This window comes from Oncorhynchus nerka, linkage group LG22, assembly GCF_034236695.1.
Source record: "Oncorhynchus nerka isolate Pitt River linkage group LG22, Oner_Uvic_2.0, whole genome shotgun sequence".
NCBI classification, from domain to species: Eukaryota; Metazoa; Chordata; class Actinopteri; order Salmoniformes; family Salmonidae; genus Oncorhynchus; species Oncorhynchus nerka.
The window spans coordinates 64,163,149-64,188,046 of NC_088417.1; the positions used below are offsets into that span (position 1 = coordinate 64,163,149).

Sequence of the window (24,898 nt, forward strand, 5' to 3'; positions counted from 1 at the left end):
ACGAAGGGACCAATCAGAAAGCAGGGTTATAACGATGTAATTAGGAAGGGACCAATCAGAAAGGAGGGTTATGATGATGATGATGTCATTATGAAGGGACCTATCAGAGAGCAGTTATGAAGATGTCATTACGAAGGGACCGTCCCAGAGCAGGATTATTATTTTTTTTTTTAACCTTTATTTAACTAGGCAAGTCAGTTAAGAACAAATTCTTATTTTCAATGACGGCCTAGGAACAGTGAACAACTGCAGAACGACAGATTTGTACCTTGTCAGCTCGGGGATTTGAACTCGCAACCTTTCGGTTACTAGTCCAAAGCTCTAACCACTAGGCTACCCTGCCGCCCCTTATGACAATGTTATTACGAAGGGACCAATCTGAGAGCAGGGTTATGACGATGTTATGAAGGGACCAATCAGAGGGCAGGGTTATGAACCATAAATACTTCCAAGACAAGCAAGCACACACATTTTCTTTTGGAAATGTCATTTTCTGGTTATAGATAGCTAGATCGTTCAGAAGTATTGGTCAGACAAATCAATCAGAAAATGCTGACTTCACTCATCAAAAGAGGCCATTTATTTGGACATACAAAAAATAAAAAGATATTTTCAATTGGAATGTAAGAGTTACAGTACTGTTGTCAAAAACACTAATGTCCCGCTCCCGGTTACAATCAGACCCCAAATACATTTTAAATGTCATTGTAAAACATTCAACATCCAACAATCAATAAGACGTTTAGAACCACATGTTATTTACAAGAGACACTCATGCATAACGAATACACCTGCCCTGTACACTGTCTATCTTTTATTTGTGTGTGCGCATGTGGGTCTATATGTGTATAATGTGTCTTCTATGCTAAACTTCCACCAACACTGGAGGCAATAACAATACCAAGAACCACACAACATATAATAATCATTATTTTCTTCTGCATGACCATTATTGCATTATGTCAATAGAAATAAAACAAGGATTCCAGGCAGCATGAAAGAGTAGAGGGGGAAATGGCATTACCAAAATGTCAAGAAAATGTTATTGTCAGAACTACTACTAACCATATTGCCAACAGCACAGTTATGTGCAACAGGTAAAACACACATGGGCATGCTTACACACTGACATTGCTAGGAAATACACACATGCCCCAGCATTTCACAGCCTTAAGAAAACAGATACATTTTGAAAGTATGTTAATGTATTGGAATAGGGTTTTATTCTCTATATATGAGCTTTGTATTAGAGTCAAACTTTAATTGTCTGTTTAAATTGCAACTTCTCTCAACCTTGACCTGCTGTACTATTATCTGACCAAGTGGTGGCAATATTGTACCGCCTGTCACTCGGGAGGAGTATGATGAGGTTTACCCGGCCTATACGCTGGTCTAACGTCAGTTTCACATTTTCTCTCTGATAGCAATGCTCAGAAGTTGGTAAGAGTAAGATGATCCTATATCTGTGCCTAATGGTAAGTTCTACAGTGTGTGTAGGAGAGACAGTTGAATAATAGATGTAACCCAGCAGATACCAGTAGGCTTGGGGAGATTCATGCTGTTCTGTCACAGCAGCAGTGTTGAGGGTATATAGACACATGGACTTCAATGAGACCATGTCACATAAGGTCATGCATGGTTTGCCTGGGTTGAAAAGGGGTTGAGGGTAAATGCAAGTAAACAGTTTGTGCACCTTTATTTGTGACTGTTTAATTTACCCACCTATAAACACTAGATGCAGATTTATTTACTACTGGAGATGAGCAAAACAGAAGAGGTGAAATTAATAGTAGCTTTTTCCACGGTCTCCAGAGATCAATTGATGTCAATACGTGACATATTCACTTTAAAAGTGCATTTGTGGGTCCAATGTTTAGCTGGGAGAGGGCTGTGTGACCAATATGAAGGGACAGGCACTGTTCCCCATTGCACAGACAACAACTGTACAAGCATCACTTCTATGTGAGCAGGGTCCCATCCCATCCTGCACTGTATCTGTTCAGACACAAGGGGGTGGACGAGACATCTAAAATGTAATGTATGCTGTGTGTGACAGTCTTCTCATTGAACCACTGAATGGAGCGGGAGAGACAGAGAGAGAGACCTATGGGCCTGAGTCAATTATCTCTCACTGAATCTTTTATTTTGGGAAAGACATGCACAGCCGACCAAGCCACCTCACGTCAACTTACCTCACGTCAAGCCACGTCGCATCTAAGTCATATCTAACGATAACACTCGCATCAGGTCACATTGACAGTATTTGACTTACCCTCCTGGCTTTACTCTGGTACTTCACTGCCTTCTTGGTGTCAGACACGGCCCTCTCTACATAGTCCACTGAGTGCTCCACGTTGTACTCTATACGATCTATCATCTCCCCCTGAAAAGAAAGAGAGAGAGAGAGAGAGAGAGAGAGAGAAAGAAAGAAAAATAGAGAAAGAAAGAAAGAGAGAGAGAGAGAGAGAGAGAGAGAGAGAGAGAGAAAGAAAGAAAAAGAGAGAGAGAGAGAGAGAGAGAGAGGTGAACGGCAGAGCAGGAAACAGAAGGAGAGGGATTTCATTGTCGTGGATTTTCTAATTGGTATGTGTGTAGTCTTCATTGTTGTGTGTTGGCCAGTCAGTGTGTATAGACTCCTACCTGGCTCTCTACCAGCATGGCCATGTCCATGAACATGTCGTGAAGTTCTCTGATGCTGTTCTCCAGCTTGATGATCTCAGTGTGTCTCGTCTCAATCTCATTCATGGCCTGCTGGGTGATGTTGGAGTCCATGATGATCTAGGAGAGACAGAGACACAGTTGATGTTTCATCACACACTCATATCCACACACAAGTTCTCCCCCTTGTAGGTGTGGCATACTCAGTTGGTATACCACACCTCGCCAACAGAGAAAGTTCATCTGCTAGATTGTACTGTGTATGATTATCTCAGATACTAGCATGTTCTTGTTTGTGTATAGGCTACGTGTAAGTGTGGTCACTCACCCCTGATGTGAAGATGGCAGGGTTGTCACTCTCCAGCATGCTCTCCAGTTCCTCATTAGTTGTGTTCCTACCAGCTACAATAACAAAGACAATCCATAGAGTTGGTCTCCAATAACTAACCTGTAATCAACAGCAATTGGGTATTTTCAGCACAACAGAAGACTATACATTCTGAAACAGCAATAAACCTCAGTTATCAAACTGGTAATGGCTAACTGTAACGGATGAAGACAGACCGAATGTCATTGTGACAGGCTAAATTAGTATCCTCAGGGATGATCTGTGTGTGTCTGTGTGTGTGTGCACGCACAAGTATACAGTATGTCTTTGTATATGTCTATGTGTGTACTATACAGTACCAGTCAAACGTTTGGACATACCTACTCATTCAAAGGTTTTTCATTATATTTACTATTTTCTACATTGTAGAATAATAGTGAAGACATCAAAACTATGAAATAACACATCTAGTAACCAAGAGTGTGCAAAGCTGTCATCAAGGCAAAGGGTGGCTACTTTGAAGAATCTCAAATATATTTTGATTTGTTTAACCTTTTTATGGTTACTACATGATTCAATATGTGTTATTTCATAGTTTTAATGTCTTCATTATTATTACACAATGTAGGAAATAGTTCAAATAAAGAAAAACCCTGGAATAACTAGGTGTGTCTAAACTTTTGACTGGCCCTGTATATCCAAGAACACGTGTGTGTGTGTGTGTGTGTGTACTTGTCTTTGTGTGAGTGAGTGTGTGTGTTTGTGTGTGTGTACAGACTCATCACGATGGCAGAGAGTGGGCGCCCATAGCCTCATTCGGACAAGTAGTCTGGGAGGACGAGGAGCAAAGAGAAAGAACAAGATTTAAGAGAGAAAGAAAGAAATAAAGAAAGAAAGAGAGAGTGAGAGAGGCATCAGCATAGGATTAATCACATGCTAGTCTCTCATCTGCCTGTTTCTATCTCTGCCTAACCCAGCCACTCGTGGGAGACACATTGTCTGTTTCAAAGGCAGTATTTCACACATTTCCTGTTTAAAAAAGCGAAGATGGGGCTGAAAAGATGGATACAGTGCCTTGCGAAACTATTCACCCCCTTGGCATTTTTCCTATTTTGGTATGTATCATTTTATTTACACAACATGCCTACCATTTTGAAGATGCAAATGATTTTTTATTGTGAAACAAACAAGAAAAAAGACAAAAAAGACAGAAAACATAACTATTCACCCCCCCAAAGTCAATACTTTGTAGAGCCACCTTTTGCAGCAATTACAGCTGCAAGTCTCTTGGGATAGGTCTCTATAAGCATGGCACATCAAGCCACTGGGATTTTTGCCCATTCTTCGAGGCAAAACTGCTCCAGCTCCTTCAAGTTGGATGGGTTCCTGCTGGTGTACAGCAATCTTTAAGTCATACGACAGATTCTCAATTGGATTGAGGTCTGGGCTGTGACTAGGCCATTCCAAGTAATTTAAATGTTTCCCGTTAAACCACTCAAGTGTTGCTTTAGCAGTATGCTTAGGGTTATTGTCCTGCTGGAAGGTGAACCTCCGTCCCAGTCTCAAATCTCTGGAAGACTGAAACAAGTTTCCCTCAAGAATTTCCCTGTATTTAGCGCCATCCATCATTCCTTCAAATCAGACCAGTTTCCCAGTATCTGCTGATGAAAAACATCCCAACAGCATGATGCTGCCACCACCATGCTTTACTGTGGGGATGGGTGTTCTCTGAGTGATGACAGGTGTTGGGTTTGTTCCAGACATAGTGTTTTCCTTGATGGCCAAAAAGCTACATTTTAGTCTCATCTGACCAGAGTACCTTCTTACATATGTTTGGGGAGTCTCTCACATGCCTTTTGTCGAACACCAACCATGTTTGCTTATTTTTTTTCTATGGCTATGGCTTTATTTCTGGCCACTCTTCCGTAAAGCCCAGCTATGTGGAGTATACGGCTTAAAGTGGTCCTATGGACAGATAGTCCAATCTCCGCTGTGGAGCTTTGCAGCTCCTTCAGGGTTATATTTGGTTTCTTTATTGCCTCTCTGATTAATGCCCTCCTTGCCTGGTCCGTGAGTTTTGGTGGGTGGCCCTCTCTTGGCAGGTTTGTTGTGGTGCCATATTCTTTCCATTTTTTTTTTTATATATAATGGATTTAATGGTGCTCCGTGAGATGTTCAAAGTTTCTGATATGTTTTTATAACCCAAACCTGATCTGTACTTCTCCACAACTCTGTCCCTGTTTGGAGAGCTGCTTGGTCTTCATGGTGCCTCTTGCTTGGTGGTGCCCCTTGCTTAGTGTTGTTGCAGACCTTTCAGAACAGGTGTATATATACGGAGATCATATGGCAGATCATGTGACACATAATTAAATAATGTCCACCTCTGCGCAATCTATGTGACTTCTGAAGGTAATTGGTTGCACCCGATCTTATTTAGGGGCTTCATAGCAAAGGGGGTGAATACATATCCACGCACCACTTTTCCGTTTATTATTTTTTGAAATTTTTTGAAACACGTAATTTTTTTCATTTCACTTCACCAATTTGGACTATTTTGTGTATGCCCATTACATGGAATCCAAATAAAAATCCATTTAAATTACAGGTTGTTAATGCAACAAAATAGGAAAAACGCCAAGGGGGGTGAATATTTTTGCAAGGTACTGTAATAGTTTATATGAACCACCTGGGTGTAATGAGTTTTTGATGCCTCCTATTACACACATAAAAATGCATTATAACATTTGCTAAGCATTCATAAAAGCATATGAAATCATAACTGCATAGATCATTTTCTAGGGTATCCACCCACAGAGCGCTTTGGTGATGACAGTTCACTTCCTTATGTTATAAAATACATTTTACCAAGACAAATTTGTTCTGAATCATTCAGTGGGGTCTTTCTCTAACATACAGTTGAAGTCTGAAGTTTACGTACACTTAGGTTGGAGTCATTAAAACTTGTTTTTTAACCACTCCACAAGTTTCTTGTTAACAAACTCTAGTTTTGGCAAGTCGGATAGGACATCTACTTTGTGCTTGACACAAGTAATTTTTCCAACAATTGTTTACAGACAGATTCTTTCACTGTATCACAATTCCAGTGGATCCAATTCCAATTCCAGGTCAGAAGTTTACATACACTAAGTTGACTGTGCCTTTAAACAGCTTGGAAAATTCCAGAAAATTATGTCATGGCTTGAGAAGCTTCTGATAGGCTAATTGACATCATTTGAGTCAATTGGAGGTGTACCTGTGGATGTATTTCAAGGCCTACCTTCAAACTCAGTGCCTCGTTGCTTGACATCATGGGACAATCAAAAGAAATCAGCAATGACCTCAGAATAATGTTTTTAGACCTCCACAAGTCTGGTTCATCCTTGGAAGCAATTTCCAAATGCCTGAAGGTACCATCTTCATCTGTACAAACAATAGTACACAAGTATAAACACCATGGGACCACGCAGCCGTCATACCGCTCAGGAAGGAGACGCATTCTGTCTCCTAGAGATGAATGTACTTTGGTGTGAAAAGTGCAAATCAATCCCAGAACAATAGCAAAGGACCTTGTGACGATGCTGGAGGAAACAGGTACAAAAGTATCTATATCCACAGTAAAACGAGTCCTATATCGATATAACCTGAAAGACCGCTCAGCAAGGAAGAAGCCACTGCTCCAAAACCTCCATAAAAAAGCCAAACTATGTTTTGCAACTGCACATGGGGACAAAGATCGTACTTTTTTGAGAAACGTCCTCTGGTCTGATGAAACAAAAATAGAATGGTTTGGCCATAATGACCATCGTTATGTTTGGAGGAAAAAGGGAGAGGCTTGCAAGCTGAAGAACACCATCCCAACCGTGAAGCATGGGGGTGGCAGCATCATGTTGTGGGGGTGCTTCGCTGCAGGAGGAATGGTGCACTTCACAAAATAGATGGCATCATGAGGCCGGAAAATCATGTGGATATATTGAAGCAACATCTCAAGACATCAGTCAGGAAGTTAAAGCTTGGTCGCAAATGGGTCTTCCAAATGGACAATGACCCCAAGCATACTTCCAAAGTTGTGAAAAAATGGCTTAAGGACAACAAAGTCAAGTTATTGGAGTGGCCATCACAAAGCACTGACCTCAATCCTATAGAAAATTTGTGGGCAGAACTGAAAATGCGCGTGCGAGCAAGGGGGCCTACAAACCTGACTCAGTTACACCAGCTCTGTTAGGAGGAATGGGCCAAAATTCACCCAACTTATTGTGGGAAGCTTGTGGAGGGCTACACGAATCATTTGACCCAAGTTAAACAATTTAAAGGCAATGCTACCAAATACTAATTGAATTGAGTGTATGTAAACTTCTGACTCACTGGGAATGTGATGAAAGAAATAAAACTTGAAATAAATCATTCTCTACTATTATTCTGACATTTCACATTCTTAAAATAAAGTGGTGATTCTAACTGACCTAAGACAGAGACATTTTACTAGGATTAAGATGTCAGGAATTGTGAAAAACTTGAGTTGAACTGTATTTGGCTAAGGTGTATGTAAACTTCCGACTTCAACTGTACACTACATGGCTAAAAGTATGTGGACACCTGCTCGTTGAACATCTCATTCCAAAATCATGGGCATTAATATGGAGTTGGTCCCCCCTTTGCTGCTATAACAGCCTCCACTCTTCTGGGAAGGCTTTCAACTAGATGTGAACATTCAGCCACAAGAGCATTAGTGGGTTTGAGGTCAGGGCTCTGTGCAGGCCAGTCAAGTTCTTCCACATCAATTTCAGGAGGTAGGAGCGAGGAGAGGGGCGGAAGCTATACTGTTACACTGGCAATTCTAAAGGGCCTATAAGAACATCCAATAGTCAAAGGTATATGAAATACAAATGGTATAGAGAGAAATAGTCCTATAATAACTACAACCTAAAACGTCTTACCTGGGAATATTGAAGACTCATATTAAAAGGAACCACCAGCTTTCATATGTTCTCATGTTCTGAGCAAGGAACTTAAACGTAAGCTTTCTTACATGGCACATATTGCACTTTTACTTTCTTCTCCAACACTGCTTTTGCATTATTTAAACCAAATTGAACATGTTTCATTATTTATTTGAGGCTAAATTGATTTTATTGATGTATTATATTAAGTTAAAATAAGTGTTCAAATCAGTATTGTTGTAATTGTCATTATTACAAATACATTTTTTAAAAAAATGTAAAACTTTTTTTTTATTTTATTTTTAAATCGGCCGATTAATCGCTATAGCCTTTTTTTGGTCCTCCAATAAATCGGTACCAGTATCGGCGTTGATAAATCAGAATCGGTCGACCTCTAGTTGGCACTATGCATTCGGGTAGGTAGGGTTCTCCTGGCATCCACCAAACCCAGATGGTGAAGCGTGATTCATCAATCCAGAGAGCGCGATTCCACTGCTCCACAGTCCAATGGCGGCAAACTTTACACCACTCCAGCCGATGCTTGGCATTGAGCATGGTGATCTTATGCTTGTGTGCGGCTGCTTGGCCATGGAAACCCCTTTCATGAAGTTCCAGACAAACAGTTATTGTGCTGATGTTGCTTTCAGAGAAAGTTTCGAACTCAATAGTGAGTGTCGCAACCGAGGACAGATGATTTTGCCGCTCTACACGCTTCAGCACCCGCCAGTTCCGTTCTGTGAGCTTTTGTGGTCTTCAGTACGGGCCATTCTACTGCCAATGTTTGTCTATGGCGATTTCATGGCTGTGTGCTCGATTTTATACACCTGTCAGCAACGGGTGTGGCTGAAATAGCTGAATCCACTCATTTGAAGGGGTGTCCACAAAGTTTTGGTCATGTACTGTAACATTAAGCAATAAGGCACAAGGGGATGTGGTAAATGGCCAACATACCACGGCTAAGGGTTGTTCTTAGTACCTGAACACAGCACATAGCCGTGGTATATTGGCAATATTTCACAAACCCACAAGGAGCCTTATTGCTATTATAAAAACTGGTTATCAACGTAATTAGAGCAGTAAAAATAAATGTTTTGTCATACCCGTGGTATACGGCCTGCTATACCACGGCTATCAGCCAATCAGCATTCAATGTTCGAACCATCCAGTTTGTAATTAACATTATATCCCAAAAGTTGGATTTCGTAACCTAATACATCCGATAATAAGCACCAACTTCTGTTGACACAGCGGTGCAACTTTCTCGCCAAAACTTTTGAGGATTTTACATTTTGTGGTCGCCGTCTTCCAAGGGTTACAAATAGCAAAATTAGCATGACACCAGCTGAATTAAATGTAAAAGGCTTTGGAAATAAAAAGCTTGCAGTACGCTCAGTGGTCCGTTGACATTATGGTGGAAATTACAAGATTATGTTATAATGCTGTTATTGCATCAAATGGTTGTTAGAATGCTCATCTGTGTGTGTTCTACTGAGGATGGGCCTCTGGAAGATTTACCATGTCTTTGGGTGATACCGCATTCCAGAGCATGAGTTAATGTTTCAGTACCAGGGGGAGATGGCTGCAGTATGGAGTTGGGGTCCAGACACTGGTCTCTACACAATGAGGACTGTTTTCACACACAATGAGGACTGTTTTTACAGCAGATACCGTTTGCTGTGAATTATAATTATCTTTCATATAAATCTTAACCTTGTGACCCATTCCATACATCTGTTGTGTGTCATGTAGACGAGAGGATGGAATTTACAATAAAATGCGGTGGCTCAAACCAAGCTCGTTGAGTTCTCAGTGATCACCTCCAGGGGCGATTACCGACCAGGGGCGGGATTCACAAAACATTACTTACGAAAAAACTTAAGAAGCTGCTTAAGACTAAAAAATAAGAAGTTCATAAGATAGTTCGTAAATGTCTTCTTATGTGGCAGGAGTATTATCTTCTTATGTGGCATTGACATTAGTGACAGGCTTATTTATTCATTTCAAGCACATGTAACAGGGATGATAGGATTTGGCCCACTATAATAAAGTGTTGATATTTACATTTAATTACATTTATTTTTTTGCTTTATGTCTCGAGAATAAAAATGTTTTAGTTGGCTCACGAACCCCTTATACACACACACAAAAAAAAACATTTTTCACACATTATAGCCAGACTAACGTTAGCTACTGTACATCAAAATCAAAAATGGATAACCAAGGAAAGCGCAAACAAGAGCTTGAAGTGATGGTGGAGGAAATAGCAGCCAGGAAAAGGTTGCTGTTGGGGAGACTTGATAACTGCGTGGTCACTGCAGACACCAAAAAGACAGGATGGGCGAGAGTGGCCGACTCGGTCTATGACTTCGGGGGTATGGCAATGGACAGTGAAGCCGTAAAAAAGTGGCCCGACATCAAGTCGGCTGCTAAGAAGAAGGGAACTGAGAGACCATTAATGTGGACCAGCATATTTACCCATTGGTCAAAAGATTTTGATTGGACACCCTATATAATCCTACAGATTAGAATACAACTTTATTGGCCATTGGTTAAAACTGATATTGGTCTTCTGCTCTTCCTAACACCCCCATATACACACACACACACACACACGTTGCAAGGCACAGGGTCAGCAGCGGTGCAGTGCCCCTGGATGGATAGTAATTGTGTGCAGTTAATAAGTGCCTTGCTCAAGGGCAACAACTGGAGATGGTCATTAGAGACCAGTAGCCTTCTAGATGCCAGTTCAGTTGCATTCCCATTTTTGTGTTTAGTCCGGCCCAGGGCTTGAACTGGTCCACCTCTCTAATCTCTAGGCTACCGCCCAAATGAATTACACAGACCATATTTGATTAATACAGTATGGACTTTTTTGTTTCACTCAGTAAATGTGTCTTAGTGATTGAATTCATCCAAACAAGAATCCATAGAAACGTGTTGTAGAGTTCCATCATGGTTGAATTACAGATTTTGGAAATAAAGCATGCACACGCAACATTGCTTCAAGGGATCTTTCTACAGCTTTCCAAAGAAAATCTGCTAGCAAAACACAGAGATGTGTTGGGGCTATCTTGTGACAGCAGTTGGCAATAGGAGGGCCTAATCCACTCTTCCATCCAGGGGGAAACTGATATTTCAAGTCTGTAACCTTAGTGACCGACCTTGTGAGGATTTAGCATGGCAGCTTGTGACAAAAAAAAGGCTACAACATGCGATGGCTACACACATACGTACAAAGACACATGTAGACACACTTGTGCAAGCACACATATAGACATAACACCCTGAAAACAGACCTCTGCCTCCCTCCAAGTGTCCTTCTGTCCTCCCACTTCCAAATCCATCCAACCTCAGCCGCACCCAGTAACAGTCCCTGTCTCTTTCCTCTCCCTATTTGGGCTCAGGGCTGTGTGCAGGCACTCCTTCAAGAGAAGCTGAATAACTCTCAAATTTGTCAATTTAGAAACCTTAGAGGTAGCAGGTAGTGACAGTATTATATATTTTTCAACATGTTAATCTGCATGGCATAACATCTTGGTCCAGCTAAATTAATGAGTGTGCCCTTTCACTAATTGCCATTGAGAGGAGTGAGTGTCATGATTGACTGTTTCGGGATTGGCGAGGACAAAGGTAACATCGGCGTGGCAACCCAGCGCCCAATCAGGACACGGCCAGTGCGTACCCACGCTTAGACAACAATTTTAGCATTTTTTTGTTGTGATTGAGGTGTGAGTGTGTATGTACAGTATATATATATGTGTGTGTGTGTGTGTGTGTAAATACACATTTGTGTACATTTGTTAATGAGTGTGTGCACACACTTCCACTATGGATCGGTTCACCAAGGCTAACCCTTGTTCCACCCCCTCATTCTCGCTCTCTCTCCACTCTGCGGGGACCCAGGGCTTATCAACACCACCTCCTCATCTCATCCCCTAGCCTAGTCAGCCTCCCACTCACAGGTAAATGGTAGATTCCCACACTGCCTCACATGACACTGGAGAGCAGACAATGTGGTGGTGACGATGCAAACAGAGCAAAGGTCAATTTGACAGCCATAGAGAATCTTGTATTTGCGGGTATCAACAAAGTGTATACCCCTGTAGACTATGCATAAACACTATGACTGTACAACAATCTATGGCTTGGTATGATGCCTTACGGTTGTTGATAACGCTCCTTTCGATTCTTAACAGTATTAAATTATTATTTGACCAGGACGTCTTTCTCAATTTTTGGAAAGAGACCTGTGAGAAGTGTAGACCTACAATGCTTTACGACTGTGTATAACAATCTATAGCTATGCATAATGCTTTATGGCTGTGCAGTGTGTGTGTATATGTGTGGAGGTTCAGCTGCAGGATTTCTGTTGTGTGTGATGCTCCGCCTGGTTCAATATTGACTTAGCGCTGCTAGCACTTCCTGGCTGCAACACACCTGCAGCTCACCTGGGAGCCATGAAAACACACCCACACACACACACCCACACCCACACACCTTGTGGAAGGCTGGGGATTTAGACAGGTAAGTCACAGAAGCTGGCTCACATGCCTGTTTAAACAACCTCAACCTTTGAGGGGGGTGTCCCTTTGATACCCATCTACATATTCCTTGTTTGAAATAGTGAATTAAACTGAATTAAAATGTCATGCTTTTTCCAGGAGCAGGCTTGAAACACAGGCTAGCAATTGCATGACTTCTTGAGACAAATGAACAAACCCATGTTGACAGTTGGATTCATATGAAGTTGTAAATATCAATACACATTCATGTACGGCGGCAAAAAGCATAAGCCATAACACCATGATGCTAATGTAAGAGTTTTAGATGAAGGACCAAGAAAAATAATCATCATCTAACCACAAGAAGCTATTTTGGTATCCCCACACTTCTCCAATAGTGAAACTTGTTGGAGAACCCAAGAGGAGCTTGTCTCTACATCTCTAATCACTTCAGAGTCAATCTTTCCCCATTCTGCCTCACGTCATTTGCTTCCAGCCTGAGTGACTTCAGTGTTTATATTATATTCTGCTCAATAAACCCGTAAGGGTGTTATCTCCTCACTACCGTCATCTGGAGCTGAAATTACAGTGCGACACACACACCTCCAGCCAGAGAAAACCGGAAAACTGTTTCGATGATCGCTTCAAGGTTTATTAAACGCAGTCTAAACTGCATGAGTGAGTGGAGAAATTAATTTAAAAAAGGATATTAAAATGACGTCGGTTCCCTCACCTTGTTTACTGCTATTCCCATGATGGCTTTTTAAATGAACCGGATCAATATCTCAAGCATTGGCTTGATTTCCCAGTCACTCTCGCACACCTTTTCCGGAAACAACAAGGTTCTACCAGATGAAACAATTTAAAGAGCGTCTTAATACATGAGGCGATTCTCAAAGCCCTCATTATGCAAACCACACCAGTAGAGGCTGCTGAGGAGAGGACAGCTCAAAATAATGGCTGAAACAGAGCAAATGGAATGGCATCAAACCATGTGTTTGATGTATATTATACCATTCCACTGATTCCGCTCTAGTCATTGCCACAATCCCATCCTCCCCAATTAAGGTTCCACCAACCTCCTGTGAAACACACAGACATTTGCAAAACACACACACGTGGGTCACCAATGGGTTGTCCAGATCAAAGTTGACTACACAGCCCTAAAGTTTATATGATCTACCCGTCTTCCATTACTCATGAAACGCGGCCTTGAATCATGCATGTGAACAGATGCATTCTACATAAATATATGCTAATAAAATTAGCATACACATCTACACCTCAACAAACATTAGGAATCCCAGCCACTATTAAGAATGCATAAAATAAGCCTCCCGGGTGGCGCAGTGCTTAAGGGCGCTGTACTGCAGCGCCAGCTGTGCCACCAGAGACTCTGAGTTCGTGCCCAGGCTCTGTCGTAACCGGCCTCGACCGGGAGGTCCGTGGGGCGACGCACAATTGGCCTTGCGTCGTCCAGGTTAGGGAGGGTTTGGCCGGTAGGGAAATCCTTGTCTCATCGCGCACCAGCGACTCCTGTGGCGGGCCGGGCACAGTGTTTCCTCCGACACATTGGTGCGGCTGGATCCGGGTTGGATGGCGCTGTGTTAAGAAGCAGTGCGGCTTGGTTGGGTTGTGTATCGGAGGACGCATGACTTTCAACCTTCATCTCTCCCGTACGGGAGTTGTAGCGATGAGACAAAGATAGTAGCTACTAAACAATTGGAGACCACGAAATTGGGGAGAAAAAAAAGGGGTAAAAATAGACAAACAAAATGTTGGACGGGGGAAATAAAACCAAATCAACCCATTTATTTATTTGGTGTCTGTACTCTGTAATGCTCACAATTCCTGATAAGAGAATATCAGGCACACACACCCAGAGAGAGCACACTCACTAATCTCCAGTTGTCTTTGGATGCGGCCCTTGCAGCGTTCCCGGTAGTCCGACTGCGTGGCATTATACTCTGACATCACCTCCACAAACTTCCGAGACAACGTGGAATGCTGGTAGGGAATGATGCAGGATGAGTTTTCCACGATTCACTAGAGTTACACAGTACAGCAGGGATGGCAACTCCAATCCTGAAAACTCCACACTCAGATTTGAAAGTCCCTGCTATATATAGCATAACCCACCTGTGTCTTACGTATCCTCAGATCTGCAGACGACCTGCTTAAAGCCTCCTCATGCTCTATGGACTGTTCAATGCCTGTAGGGAACAGAGCGAGAAGGAGAATTCATCTACCATTACCAGTAGCATTTATTCAGAAGGTCTAATTAATGAAGAACCTGGGCCTCGTTTCCCCCAGAGCCTTTGTAGCGTTAAGATCATCGTTAGAACCTTCTTACGATGGATCATTAGTAGCCAAGGTGTTTCCCAGAGCCTTTGTTAGTAACGTGGCTCTTGAAACCCATGCACATCTACGAGTGATCCAGGCCACTCATAGAGCAGCCAAAATGCATTGTTAGAGCTTCATTTCATTTCGTCGCAGGAGTAAAATAATCTTGCAGCAGGATGATTTTAATATCTGAATAAATATTTAGAATCGCCGCCAGTGGGCAGCTGGAAGTGGTGTTTGTATATAAAATTCAGTACCGTACCTAATGTACATTGTACTTTACATAGGCTAAATGCAGACTTCAGCACATCTCTTGTGAATTCTTATGTGGATTTTAAAACATTTACATATTTGTAGGGGGTAGATGTATTTTTCGTAAAGGAAAATCAGTTGTTTTAGATCAATTGTTTTATTAAATGTTGAAGACAAGCAATAGGCAGACTCAATACCTGTGTGGTCCAGCAGTTACAGCCACTGACCCGACACACATATGCCCGAGTTGGCATGGGTTCGAATCCGGCACACTGCCCTTTGACTCATGGATGAACGGCAAAGATTATGGCTATTCTGACAAGATACACGTCTTTTAGCCCTAACAATGGGAGACATAGTCCATTCATTTTTTGTTGTTGACGAAATTTGACACTCTCTCATTGACCTCCAAACAAAAACACCTTGCTTGGTGGGTGAACATTTTATTTTATTTTTTAAACACCATCTGCTGGTGGGAGTCAGATTTTCCGCCAAGTTGGGCCTCTCTCTTCCAACGTCTATTTTTGACACATTAATGGTTACAGGCTTAAAACAGGAACAACTTAAAAGGTTAAGAGTTTAGGCATTAATTCAGAGTGGTTACGGTTAGGGCTATGTAATGACACGTCTATGTATCATCAGTCTTCATAGTATTCTTAGTGCTTGCTAGAGCATTGTGAACTGCCGTAGGGCACTGGTCTAAGCAGAGTGCTCCGAGTTCATGCCCAGCGCTGGGACAAATAGTGACCAGTCTAAGTCTACATTAGGCCCACAAGTTAATTCAAATCAAATCAATTGCATTTATTTCAATGTTTTCAAAAAGTAAAATTAATCGTCTGATAATTTTCTTTGATGTGTAAATTGTCTCAACCAGAACGTCTTTGGATAGGCTCAAATACATAAAACATCTTGCCAGCTTAAGAAATAAAATATCAAAAAGACACACAATACAGGCTTTCAATCCACACCAAAGACCAGAACTATACAAAAAAATATAAATGCAAAATGCAACAATTTCAACGATTTTACTGAGTTACAGTTCATATAAGGAAATCAGTCAATTTAAATAAATAAAATTAGGCCCCAATCTATGGATTTCACATGACTCGGCAGGGGCACAGCCATGGGAGGGCAAAGGCCCACCCACTTGGGAGCCAGGCCCACCCACTGGGGAGCCAGGTCCAGCCAATCAGAATTGAGTTTTTCCACCACAAAAGGGTTTTATTACCGACATGGGGGGGAGACTATCTGTTGTTCCATGTAGTGAATCTGTTATTCAATGCATTTGTATGGGCTAATAGCAGTAAGGCCAAACTCTTTTTTCATCAAATCATTTTTAAAATATAAAATCAAATGGCAAAATGATCCTTGGTATGACTTTCTTTTAAAAAATCCATACAGCTTAGTAGATCCATTGTCAGTATTGTGAAATATAATATTAAGCTAAGATTTGAATGGAGAAAGCTGATCCGAGGGCAGCGCTGCTTTTCTTTCAATCCAATCAGTATCAACACATGACGCACTTAGCCAATGAACGTTCTCTCTACTTGCTTGTTTGGGTAACACTTAAAAAGTTGGCTAGTAAAGAACAATGCATCTGGTACAATCATCCTAATGCTGAAGTAACTAGGAAACGAGGCCCTGGTTTAGTTTTTTAAGAGAATCTGGCCAAAGGCGGCAACATTATTTAGCGTAGAGTGTGTTTGCAACATACTTTTTAACTTGGAGCGCACTTTGTTCGCAAACTTCTTTATGTCCGTCATCAACTGCTCCAGCTCTGCCTTCGTTTCTGTTGATAGAGAGTAAAAAAATAAATACAATTTAAATCACAATTTTATCCAACAAAATCAACACGATTGCAACAATGAGTTTGTTTCAGTTTCTTCCAGGAAAGAAAATAACATCAAAACACCCCCAGCCATATCAACAGATGCTGAAATGCTTTAAACTAATACATCTTCCTGAGAGGTGTAAAAGATTCCTAAATAAACCAAAATAATACATCAAATGGAAGATCAGGGATGCTTTGGTGGTGATGACCTAGTTCCTGTTCCTGTCCTGTCCCACATCAGCCAGCTCCCAGCATCAGTCATCTTCTCAGTGGGCTGCACAGACCACACCACCCACACAGAGATATGGTAATTTCACCCTACTTCTAAGCCCTATATACAACTTTGGGCTAGGTCTCAATAGTCAAAACAAGTGGATCCCTGTTCTCATATCCTTACCCGAATGATCTAGACTGACTGGATAGGTGAAAGTAACATGTTGGTTTGAGTTCCTACATGTTTCTCTCATATATCCTGTGTTTTCAGCTCGGTGTGGGTAAAGCTCCTTTTCTGTTTTTATTCCTCCTAAAAAATTATGTCTGGAGTAAGAGGAAGGCAGCCACAGCCACTCATCAATTATGAATAGGAGAGTGATGGCCCAAAACCACCACTAGACCCCACAATAGCTTGTTAGTGTAGCTCTGTGTTCTTTATATACTGTACACTCCTTGTAGTCCTCCTGATTTGCAGAAATCAGACTCAACCCCCGTTTGGAGATTTTATTCTCTCTTCTAGAGGCTGAGAGGAGAGACATTCACATAAGAGGCTCCCTTTGGCTCCAAGACAGCTCTGTCTTCAGTGGGTGTGGGTGAGTGTGAGTGTCGTGTGCGTGTGTGCATACCTGTGTGTGTTTGCATGTGTGCGTGCATAAAACAGACCGTCTCTGTTATGGTATGTGTGAGGAACCCTGGCTCTTCTCGCTAATCATGCATCTGATCAGAATGCAGCAGCAGGGGCCTCCTGAGTGGCGCAGCGGTCTAAGGAACTGCAGTGCTAGGGGCGTCGTTACAGACCCAGGTCGAACCCAGGCTGTATCACAATAGCCCGTGATCGGGAGGCCTATAGGGCGGTGCAAAATTGGCCCAGCGTTATCCGGGTTAGGGGAGGGTTTGGCCTGGGGGGGCTTTACTTGGCACATCGTGCTCTAGCGACTCCTTGTGGCAGGCCGGCCACCTGCAAGCTGACCTGGGTCGTCAGTTTAACAGTGTTTCCTCCGACACATTGTTGCGGCTGGCTTCCGGGTTATGCGGGCATTGTGTTAAGAAGCGAGGTTACTGCGGGTCATGTTTCAGAGGAAGCATGACTCAACCTTCTCCCGAGCCCGTTGAGATAAGATCGAAATTGGGGAGAAAAATGGGGCGCTGACAACTAATTTCTGCCTGCTGTAACCCTGACAACGAGGGTAGGCTGAGTGTGTGGCAAAACAGGGAGGTCAAGTTCATCTGTTGCAGACGAGGAGCTTGTTTGTGTCACTGTCGGTGGCACTTTAATGGGGGCAAAGGTCTTCTCTAACCTGCATTAATGATGCAGGGTTCTTCCTCTACTTCGACAGTGACCTGGGAGCACATAGACGTGTTAAGGCTTAGATACATCCAAACGTCATGACGAGACAATAAGTTGGAGGAAATCTTGCCAAAATCGTCATATCATCAAATAACTGATCCATGCTTCTCTCTCTGTGTAGCGCTAGGGTAGTGACTGCCCTATTGATCAGGGCAAGGGTGTCAAACACATTTTTCCACAAGGGCTACACTGTCACTTTTGGAATTTTCATTGCTCCTTGACTGTCTAGAATTCTTTTCGATTACTGTTAGCAAGCTGGTCGGGTGAATGAAGTATACATGTAGACCCATGATCATTTCTACAGTTTCTATTCATTTTTAGTCATTTCAATGACAATTGAGATTGTGTTCCCTCAAAAAAAAAAAGAAGATATTTATTTAACTCAACCGCTCCCGTATGTTTTGACACCAATGGATTAGAGCCTCTAACTGAAAACAAAAGAATGACTACTGACTAGAGAGAGGTAATCAGCAGTATTACCTCTCCATGTTATGTGGATTATCTTCCTCCATCCTCAACGTGTCTCCAGAGTGGACACAAATCAATGCAACACACTTCCTCTTGTTTAGGTGGGTTCCATTGAGCTGCTGAAGGGCCAGGTTTCACAAAGTGTAGGTTTGACTGACTGTCTCTCAACAGCAAGTCAGCAGTCAAGGTAGCATTGCCCTTGAGTATTACACTATGCATTAAACAAGTAGTGTAGCCAATGGACTGTGACAATAATGTCTTAACAATATGGTTATAAGATATACTTTTATTCAAAAGAACTTACAATCCATGTTATGCTAGTTGGAGCGCTGAGTTGGTGGAGAGTTGAATCTGACGTGTGTGTGTGTGTCCCTTGAGTGATGAAAATGTGATGAATTTTTTTTTTTATACTCTGTGACAGTTGAAGAACATGCTTCACTTTGATTCCCCCTATACTCAAAATGGAGCCACTTCTCTAATGACACCAAAACAGATCAACAAATTAAAGCATTTCTCTCTGTACTTCAGTGAAATGTCATACGTGTTACTGTGAATTCAACACAGACACTTTCCTACGCTAGCAAGAGTGCTTTGGTAATTACACCAATATTCATCTAATAAGACTTAATGGGAGATGGAACATTGCATCTCTCTCCAAATGCAACCCAGGGGAAAAATTGCCCAACGTGAGTAGTCTATAATTGGAATGTATTAATATTTCACTTGACGTGTCTGTCGATGAATATAAATGCAAATGGAGGCTTTTCTTTTTCCATCAGCACCTTAAGCCCAGTGGTTCTTCTCTGCAAGGAACCTCTCTGCAAGGAACCTCTCTGCAAGGCCAACCAGAATGCATTGGAGATTAGTGCTTGTTAGGGAAATCTCTTAATTAATTGGCCATGTTTAACAGTTTTTGATTGATAAAAATAGGAACTTTTATTTTTGCGGGGGGGGGGGGCAAATGCATCCATGCATAACTACATGTATTATTTTATACAATGCAATTAAATGATTATATTACAACTTCCAAAGAAAACAGAATGATATTTATACACTAATTAAAATGAAGTTGTGGCACATTGACTCACTAACTTACATACTGAAAGTAAGTGTGGTGGCGTCACACGCACGCACGCACACACACACACACACACACACACACACACCTCTCCAGAGAGTGAGTGACCTTCCATAAACAGTGTGAGTAGACACCACTCCACACCAACAACACCAAAGTCCTCATGCCAGGGCATTCACATAATGGGCTGTTCTCCATCTCAATTAAACAAGTAAATTCTCCAATTCCTGAACTTAACAAGCAGTGTTTGAGTCTCCTCTCCTTTTCACACATTACATGTGCTGCCATCACTGATAAGAAAACCGTAAGGGTGTGAGAAGAATACATTGCGGATTGAGAGTAACATAGGGCTTGCTAGTATAGCATGTGGGCTTAACAGATAATAACTATTGATGTATAACTAGGCTGTAAGTTATACTTAGTATTATGCACTACCTATGACCGTGTGTGTGTCTGTAGGAGGCAAATAGCCTCCTACCATTTCTCAAAAACCTAATTTCATGATCTGTGGAGGTTACCACCCACCTTTTCCCTCTCCCTTGTTCCATCTCGCATCCTTTCATCCAGGGAGGAAGAGTAGAGGAGAAGAGTGACTTACTTTCGTCAGGATTGGGGGCAGCCAAGATGGCGCTGTGTTGTCTCTTCACCTCCTCCACCTTCTCTGAGAGCTCCTCGATGAAGCCTCGGATCTCCTCCACCTGGTACAACAGAGAGGGAGACATTATACAACAAGCCCACTCGAGGAGGCCATCCACAAGCAGACCAGGTAATGATGTGGGACCCAGAAAGAAGCCCATTTTTAAAAAAGCATAACATCTATACTTAATATGATTTCTGTTTGGACAAATGTGTTATATCACTCAGATTTGGAGAGACAAAATCTGTTAGCACATTAAGAGGCCAATTGCCTAATCAAAACAGGCAAGCTAACATAGAGCTTTTTACTTGATGTAGCCCACGCAGTCTCTGTAGATATGCCCCCAATATAACTGCCATAAATATATCAAACAGTATTGGGCCCATTCCATTCATTTGGCTCCTGAGTGGCGCAACGGTCTAAGGCACTGCATCTCAGTGCAAGTGGTTCGAAACCAGGCTGTATCACATCCAGCCGTGATTGGGAGTCTCATAGGGCGGCGCACAATTGGCCCAGCGTCGTCTGGGTTTGGCGGTCATTGCAAATAAGAATTTGTTCTGAAATGGCTTGCCTAATAAAAAAAAAGGTGAAATAAAAAAAAATATATCTATCAGCCCTATCACAGCACACCACACTTAGTTATAGGCCTCAGTGATGTCATCAGCGTGCAGTGTGTGTCTATAGGGAGCTGGTCTAAATATCACTCGTGGAGGAGAGAGACATTGGTTACGTCAATGTGTATATTCCACCACTACGGACGCTGCACAGTGCCTGGTAGCTAGGGAGATTCTCAGCTGAGTGTGGTGCTCCTCTACAGCTCAGCATGGTGTAGTATTTAAGTGTGCTGTTAGAGAGCTCAGACACTGCATGTGGGCAGCCTGATGGGAAAATGCCTGTTAAAGTAGAGGAAGCAATGCCAGGAAGACTTCAATGAGAGAGAGGAGAGCAGAGGGGATTTAAGTTATTATACCATCACAGTCCCTGTGGAATAAGTTGTACTTAGACCTAAATTCAATTTATGTATTGATTTATCCACCTTTATTTGATCAGGTAAGTTGATTTAAGAACACATTGTCTTGGGAATATAGGAAGAGGTGCAATCATGGGAGAGGTGAGGGGGAGGTTTGATTAAGCCAGTCGGAGGGTAAGGAATCGGATGCTAAAATAATCAAATCAGCAGGTTCAGAACAGTGCTGTATGTACCATGCTAATATCAAACACAGATAGCTCATTTCTATGGTCCTCAGATAGCACCAAGCCCCACCCCCATAGAGGCCTATGTTTGATGGCTTGATGTGTATCTAGATACAGCATGGGCTCTTTGCTGACTGATCCCTTACTTTGGAAGAGGACTGCTCGCAGAAGATGTGTCTGAAGTAATGACGCAGGAGCTTGAACATCTGTAATTGGGAGCGCAAGATATTGCCTACCTACAGTGAGATGTATCGACTTCACAGAGCTCAAATGCTGAGCACAAACATGGCAACCCCGCTGCTTCACGCATAACAAGGGCCTGTTCAGTTATGGAAGTAGCTAATGTTAGAAACAGGATAAACTCCAGCTGAATTACAGATTTAATCCTCAACTCAGAGTCAGCACCACTTACAGGTGAGGCTGAACTAGGGCTGCATGATATGGGCAAAAATATATATATAATAGTGATTTCTTTACCAAATATTGTGATTTGACACACGATATAGATCAAAACACTTGAGTAAAGTGTTGGAATCATAGAAATATAATGACTTACAGTGTATATTAAGACGCAAAGAAGAAAACAGCACCGTTCTTGTTTGGAACAATAGGTTGACTCCATATCACCCAACAGAACGGTATCCAGTATGATATTGAATCTAACAGAGGAGGAACTGTGCTGCTTGAGTGACAAGGGGCGGGGCTTGGTGTGTTTGGGAAGCAACCGCAAGAGAAAGAAAACGGAGTAAACTATAGAAACGGACGTTAAATGCGGCTGAGATGCATTTCAAAATATTGCAAGCGATATGGATCTCGTGCGATATGGATATTGAACATGTAAATATTGTGATTTCGATGTGAATTTGATTAATTGTGTTGCCCTAGGCAGAACCTTCCATGGCCTTTTCCTGTCCACGGAAACCAATGCTAATGCAAAAGGAGTTAGCCTAGATTTGTGCAAATGCTGCTGGTGGGTTTTGTTTTCTGCCCCAAATCTACAAGAACCACTGAACATTTGGCCCAGTTACCACTTGAAATTAGGGTCCACAAGTAGGCCAGGTCTGGTTGCCATACCTAACCAGATGTTCCGTGTAAAAATGCTAGACCTGCCCATAGTCAAAGTGCCAACTCTCCCCTAGTGCTCATATCCCGCATTTGTACCAAATCTGGACCATGACATAAGTTCCTGTGCCAGCACTGAGACATATATGTTGCACCAAAAAAACGATATGGCCCACAGTCGGCTGCTGTGTACGTTAAGATTAAACCAGTGTAAAAGAGTAAGATGCAAATGGTGGGAGAAGAAGGCAAGCCAAACGTTGTTTCAACACATTGTTATTTAACCTCGAATACAGGGTTCTTCTTTGCAACTTTAGATGATGCTAATTGGACCTCTTAGCTAAATTACAAGTATTCAGCAGAAATATAAAAGGCACTTGATGAACAATGTTTTGTATAATTGAATGGACCTCAGAATTTCTGATTTAGTTGTCCTGTGCAGTGCCTGTGTACATCTCAGTGGTGTACATAGACAGAGCACTCGCCGTTCACACACACACCTGGGGCTTACCTGTACAAAGAACTCATCCATAAATCGATCTTTTTCCATGTTGACTGCCACATCATCTTCTTCCTCAGTCTCCTTCCCCTAAAGGTGCATAGACAAGGCAATATTAACAGAAATGAATACATTTTCAAAATGTGGATGTAGAAAATGCATCTAAAAAGCATCAAAGACCATCTGCCTAGAGCCTGAAAACCAGATTTAAAAAATTAACTGGCAACTTCCACATTTGTCATGCCTAGTGCAACTACTAGTTTATCTAACGTCAACAACAAAGTAAAATAATTATTCACAGCCAGAGAAAAAGACACCTGTGATGACAAAGGATCCGATTGATCCCCAAAAAGAAGGCGAAATCAGGGAAGGATAGCTCTCTCTGGGGGATTCGTGAAGGAAGTGCTATCCTCATCACATAGACCTTTGCAGCTGGGGGTGGATGCAATGAGTCCTTAAAAGCATGAATGTTTAATTCCTCTACCAGAGGGGGTCCTTGGGGAGGTTCAGGACGTGGACACTGGGTCAGGGTTCACCTCCCCTGTATGCTGTCTCTGTCACATCTCATGCATTTAATTAATCTTATCTAGAGCAACTTACAGTTATGCAGTAGTGCATTCATCTTAAAGATGCAATATGTAACTTTTTGGGCGACCTGACACAATTCACATAGATATGAGAGTTATTGATCGGCCATTCTAATTGAAAGCAAGTCTAAGAAGTGGTCGATCTGTTCTATGTGCGCCATTTCTATGCTACCCGTGCTTAAATTCATTTTTTTCATCTTTTACTTTTGTACACAAGCTTCAAAACAACTGAAAATATTTTTGGTTATGGAAAATGTATTTCAGAGCAGATTAGATGCTACAATGATTCTCTACACTATACTTGCTTGTTTGGTCACAAAATGAAATTAGGCTAACTACTATAATTTTTCAGATGAGCAATTTCTGCAAATTGCATCTTTAAGATAGCTAGGTGGGACAACCACGACTAAGGCAAAACAGGTTATTGGACATTTTTGCAAATACATTACAAATAAAAAAACAGAAATAGCTTATTTAGGTATTCAGACCCTTTGCTATGAGACTCAAAATTGAGTTCAGGTGCACCCTGTTTCCATTGATCATCATTGAGATGTTAACAACTTGATTTGAGTCCACCTGTGGTAAATTCAATTGATTGGACATTATTTGGAAAGTCACACAACTGTCTATATAAAATGTACCACAGTTGGCAGTGCATGTCAGAGCAAAAACCAAGCCATGAGGTCGAAGGAATTGTACGTAGAGCTCTGAGACAGGATTGTGTCGAGGCGCAGATGTGGGGAAGTGGCCTCCATACTTCTTAAATGGATGAAGTTTGGAACCAACAAGACCCTTCCTAGAGCTGGCCGCCCGGCCAAACTGAGCAATCGGGGGAGAAAGGCCTTTGTCAGGGAGGTGACCAAAAACTTGATGGTCACTCTGACAGAGCTCACCCTTCCAGAAGGACAACCATGTCTGCAGCACTACTACCATGAAGGCCTGATTGGTGGAGAGTGGCCAGACA

General features: G+C 42.0%; 1 protein-coding gene across 2 annotated transcripts in view; it reads right to left on the reverse strand.

Moving 5' to 3' along the window:
- Positions 1-557: 557 nt before the first annotated feature.
- Positions 558-24,898, reverse strand: part of LOC115105484 (syntaxin-1A) — a 32,244-nt gene continuing 7,903 nt past the window's right edge. The window contains exons 2-10 of one of the 2 annotated variants that reach the window (XM_029627588.2): positions 23,360-23,437; positions 20,557-20,656; positions 16,735-16,809; positions 14,565-14,638; positions 14,324-14,432; positions 2,987-3,060; positions 2,641-2,778; positions 2,273-2,383; positions 558-938 (exon numbers count right to left, since the gene is read on the reverse strand). In XM_029627588.2, the coding sequence (XP_029483448.1) occupies positions 861-938; positions 2,273-2,383; positions 2,641-2,778; positions 2,987-3,060; positions 14,324-14,432; positions 14,565-14,638; positions 16,735-16,809; positions 20,557-20,656; positions 23,360-23,437 (837 nt within the window). In that variant the 3' untranslated portion in view covers positions 558-860. Of the gene's footprint in view, positions 1,645-2,272; positions 2,384-2,640; positions 2,779-2,986; positions 3,061-14,323; positions 14,433-14,564; positions 14,639-16,734; positions 16,810-20,556; positions 20,657-23,359; positions 23,438-24,898 lie in introns of both variants that reach the window. The other variant, XM_029627589.2, reaches the window with a different exon arrangement.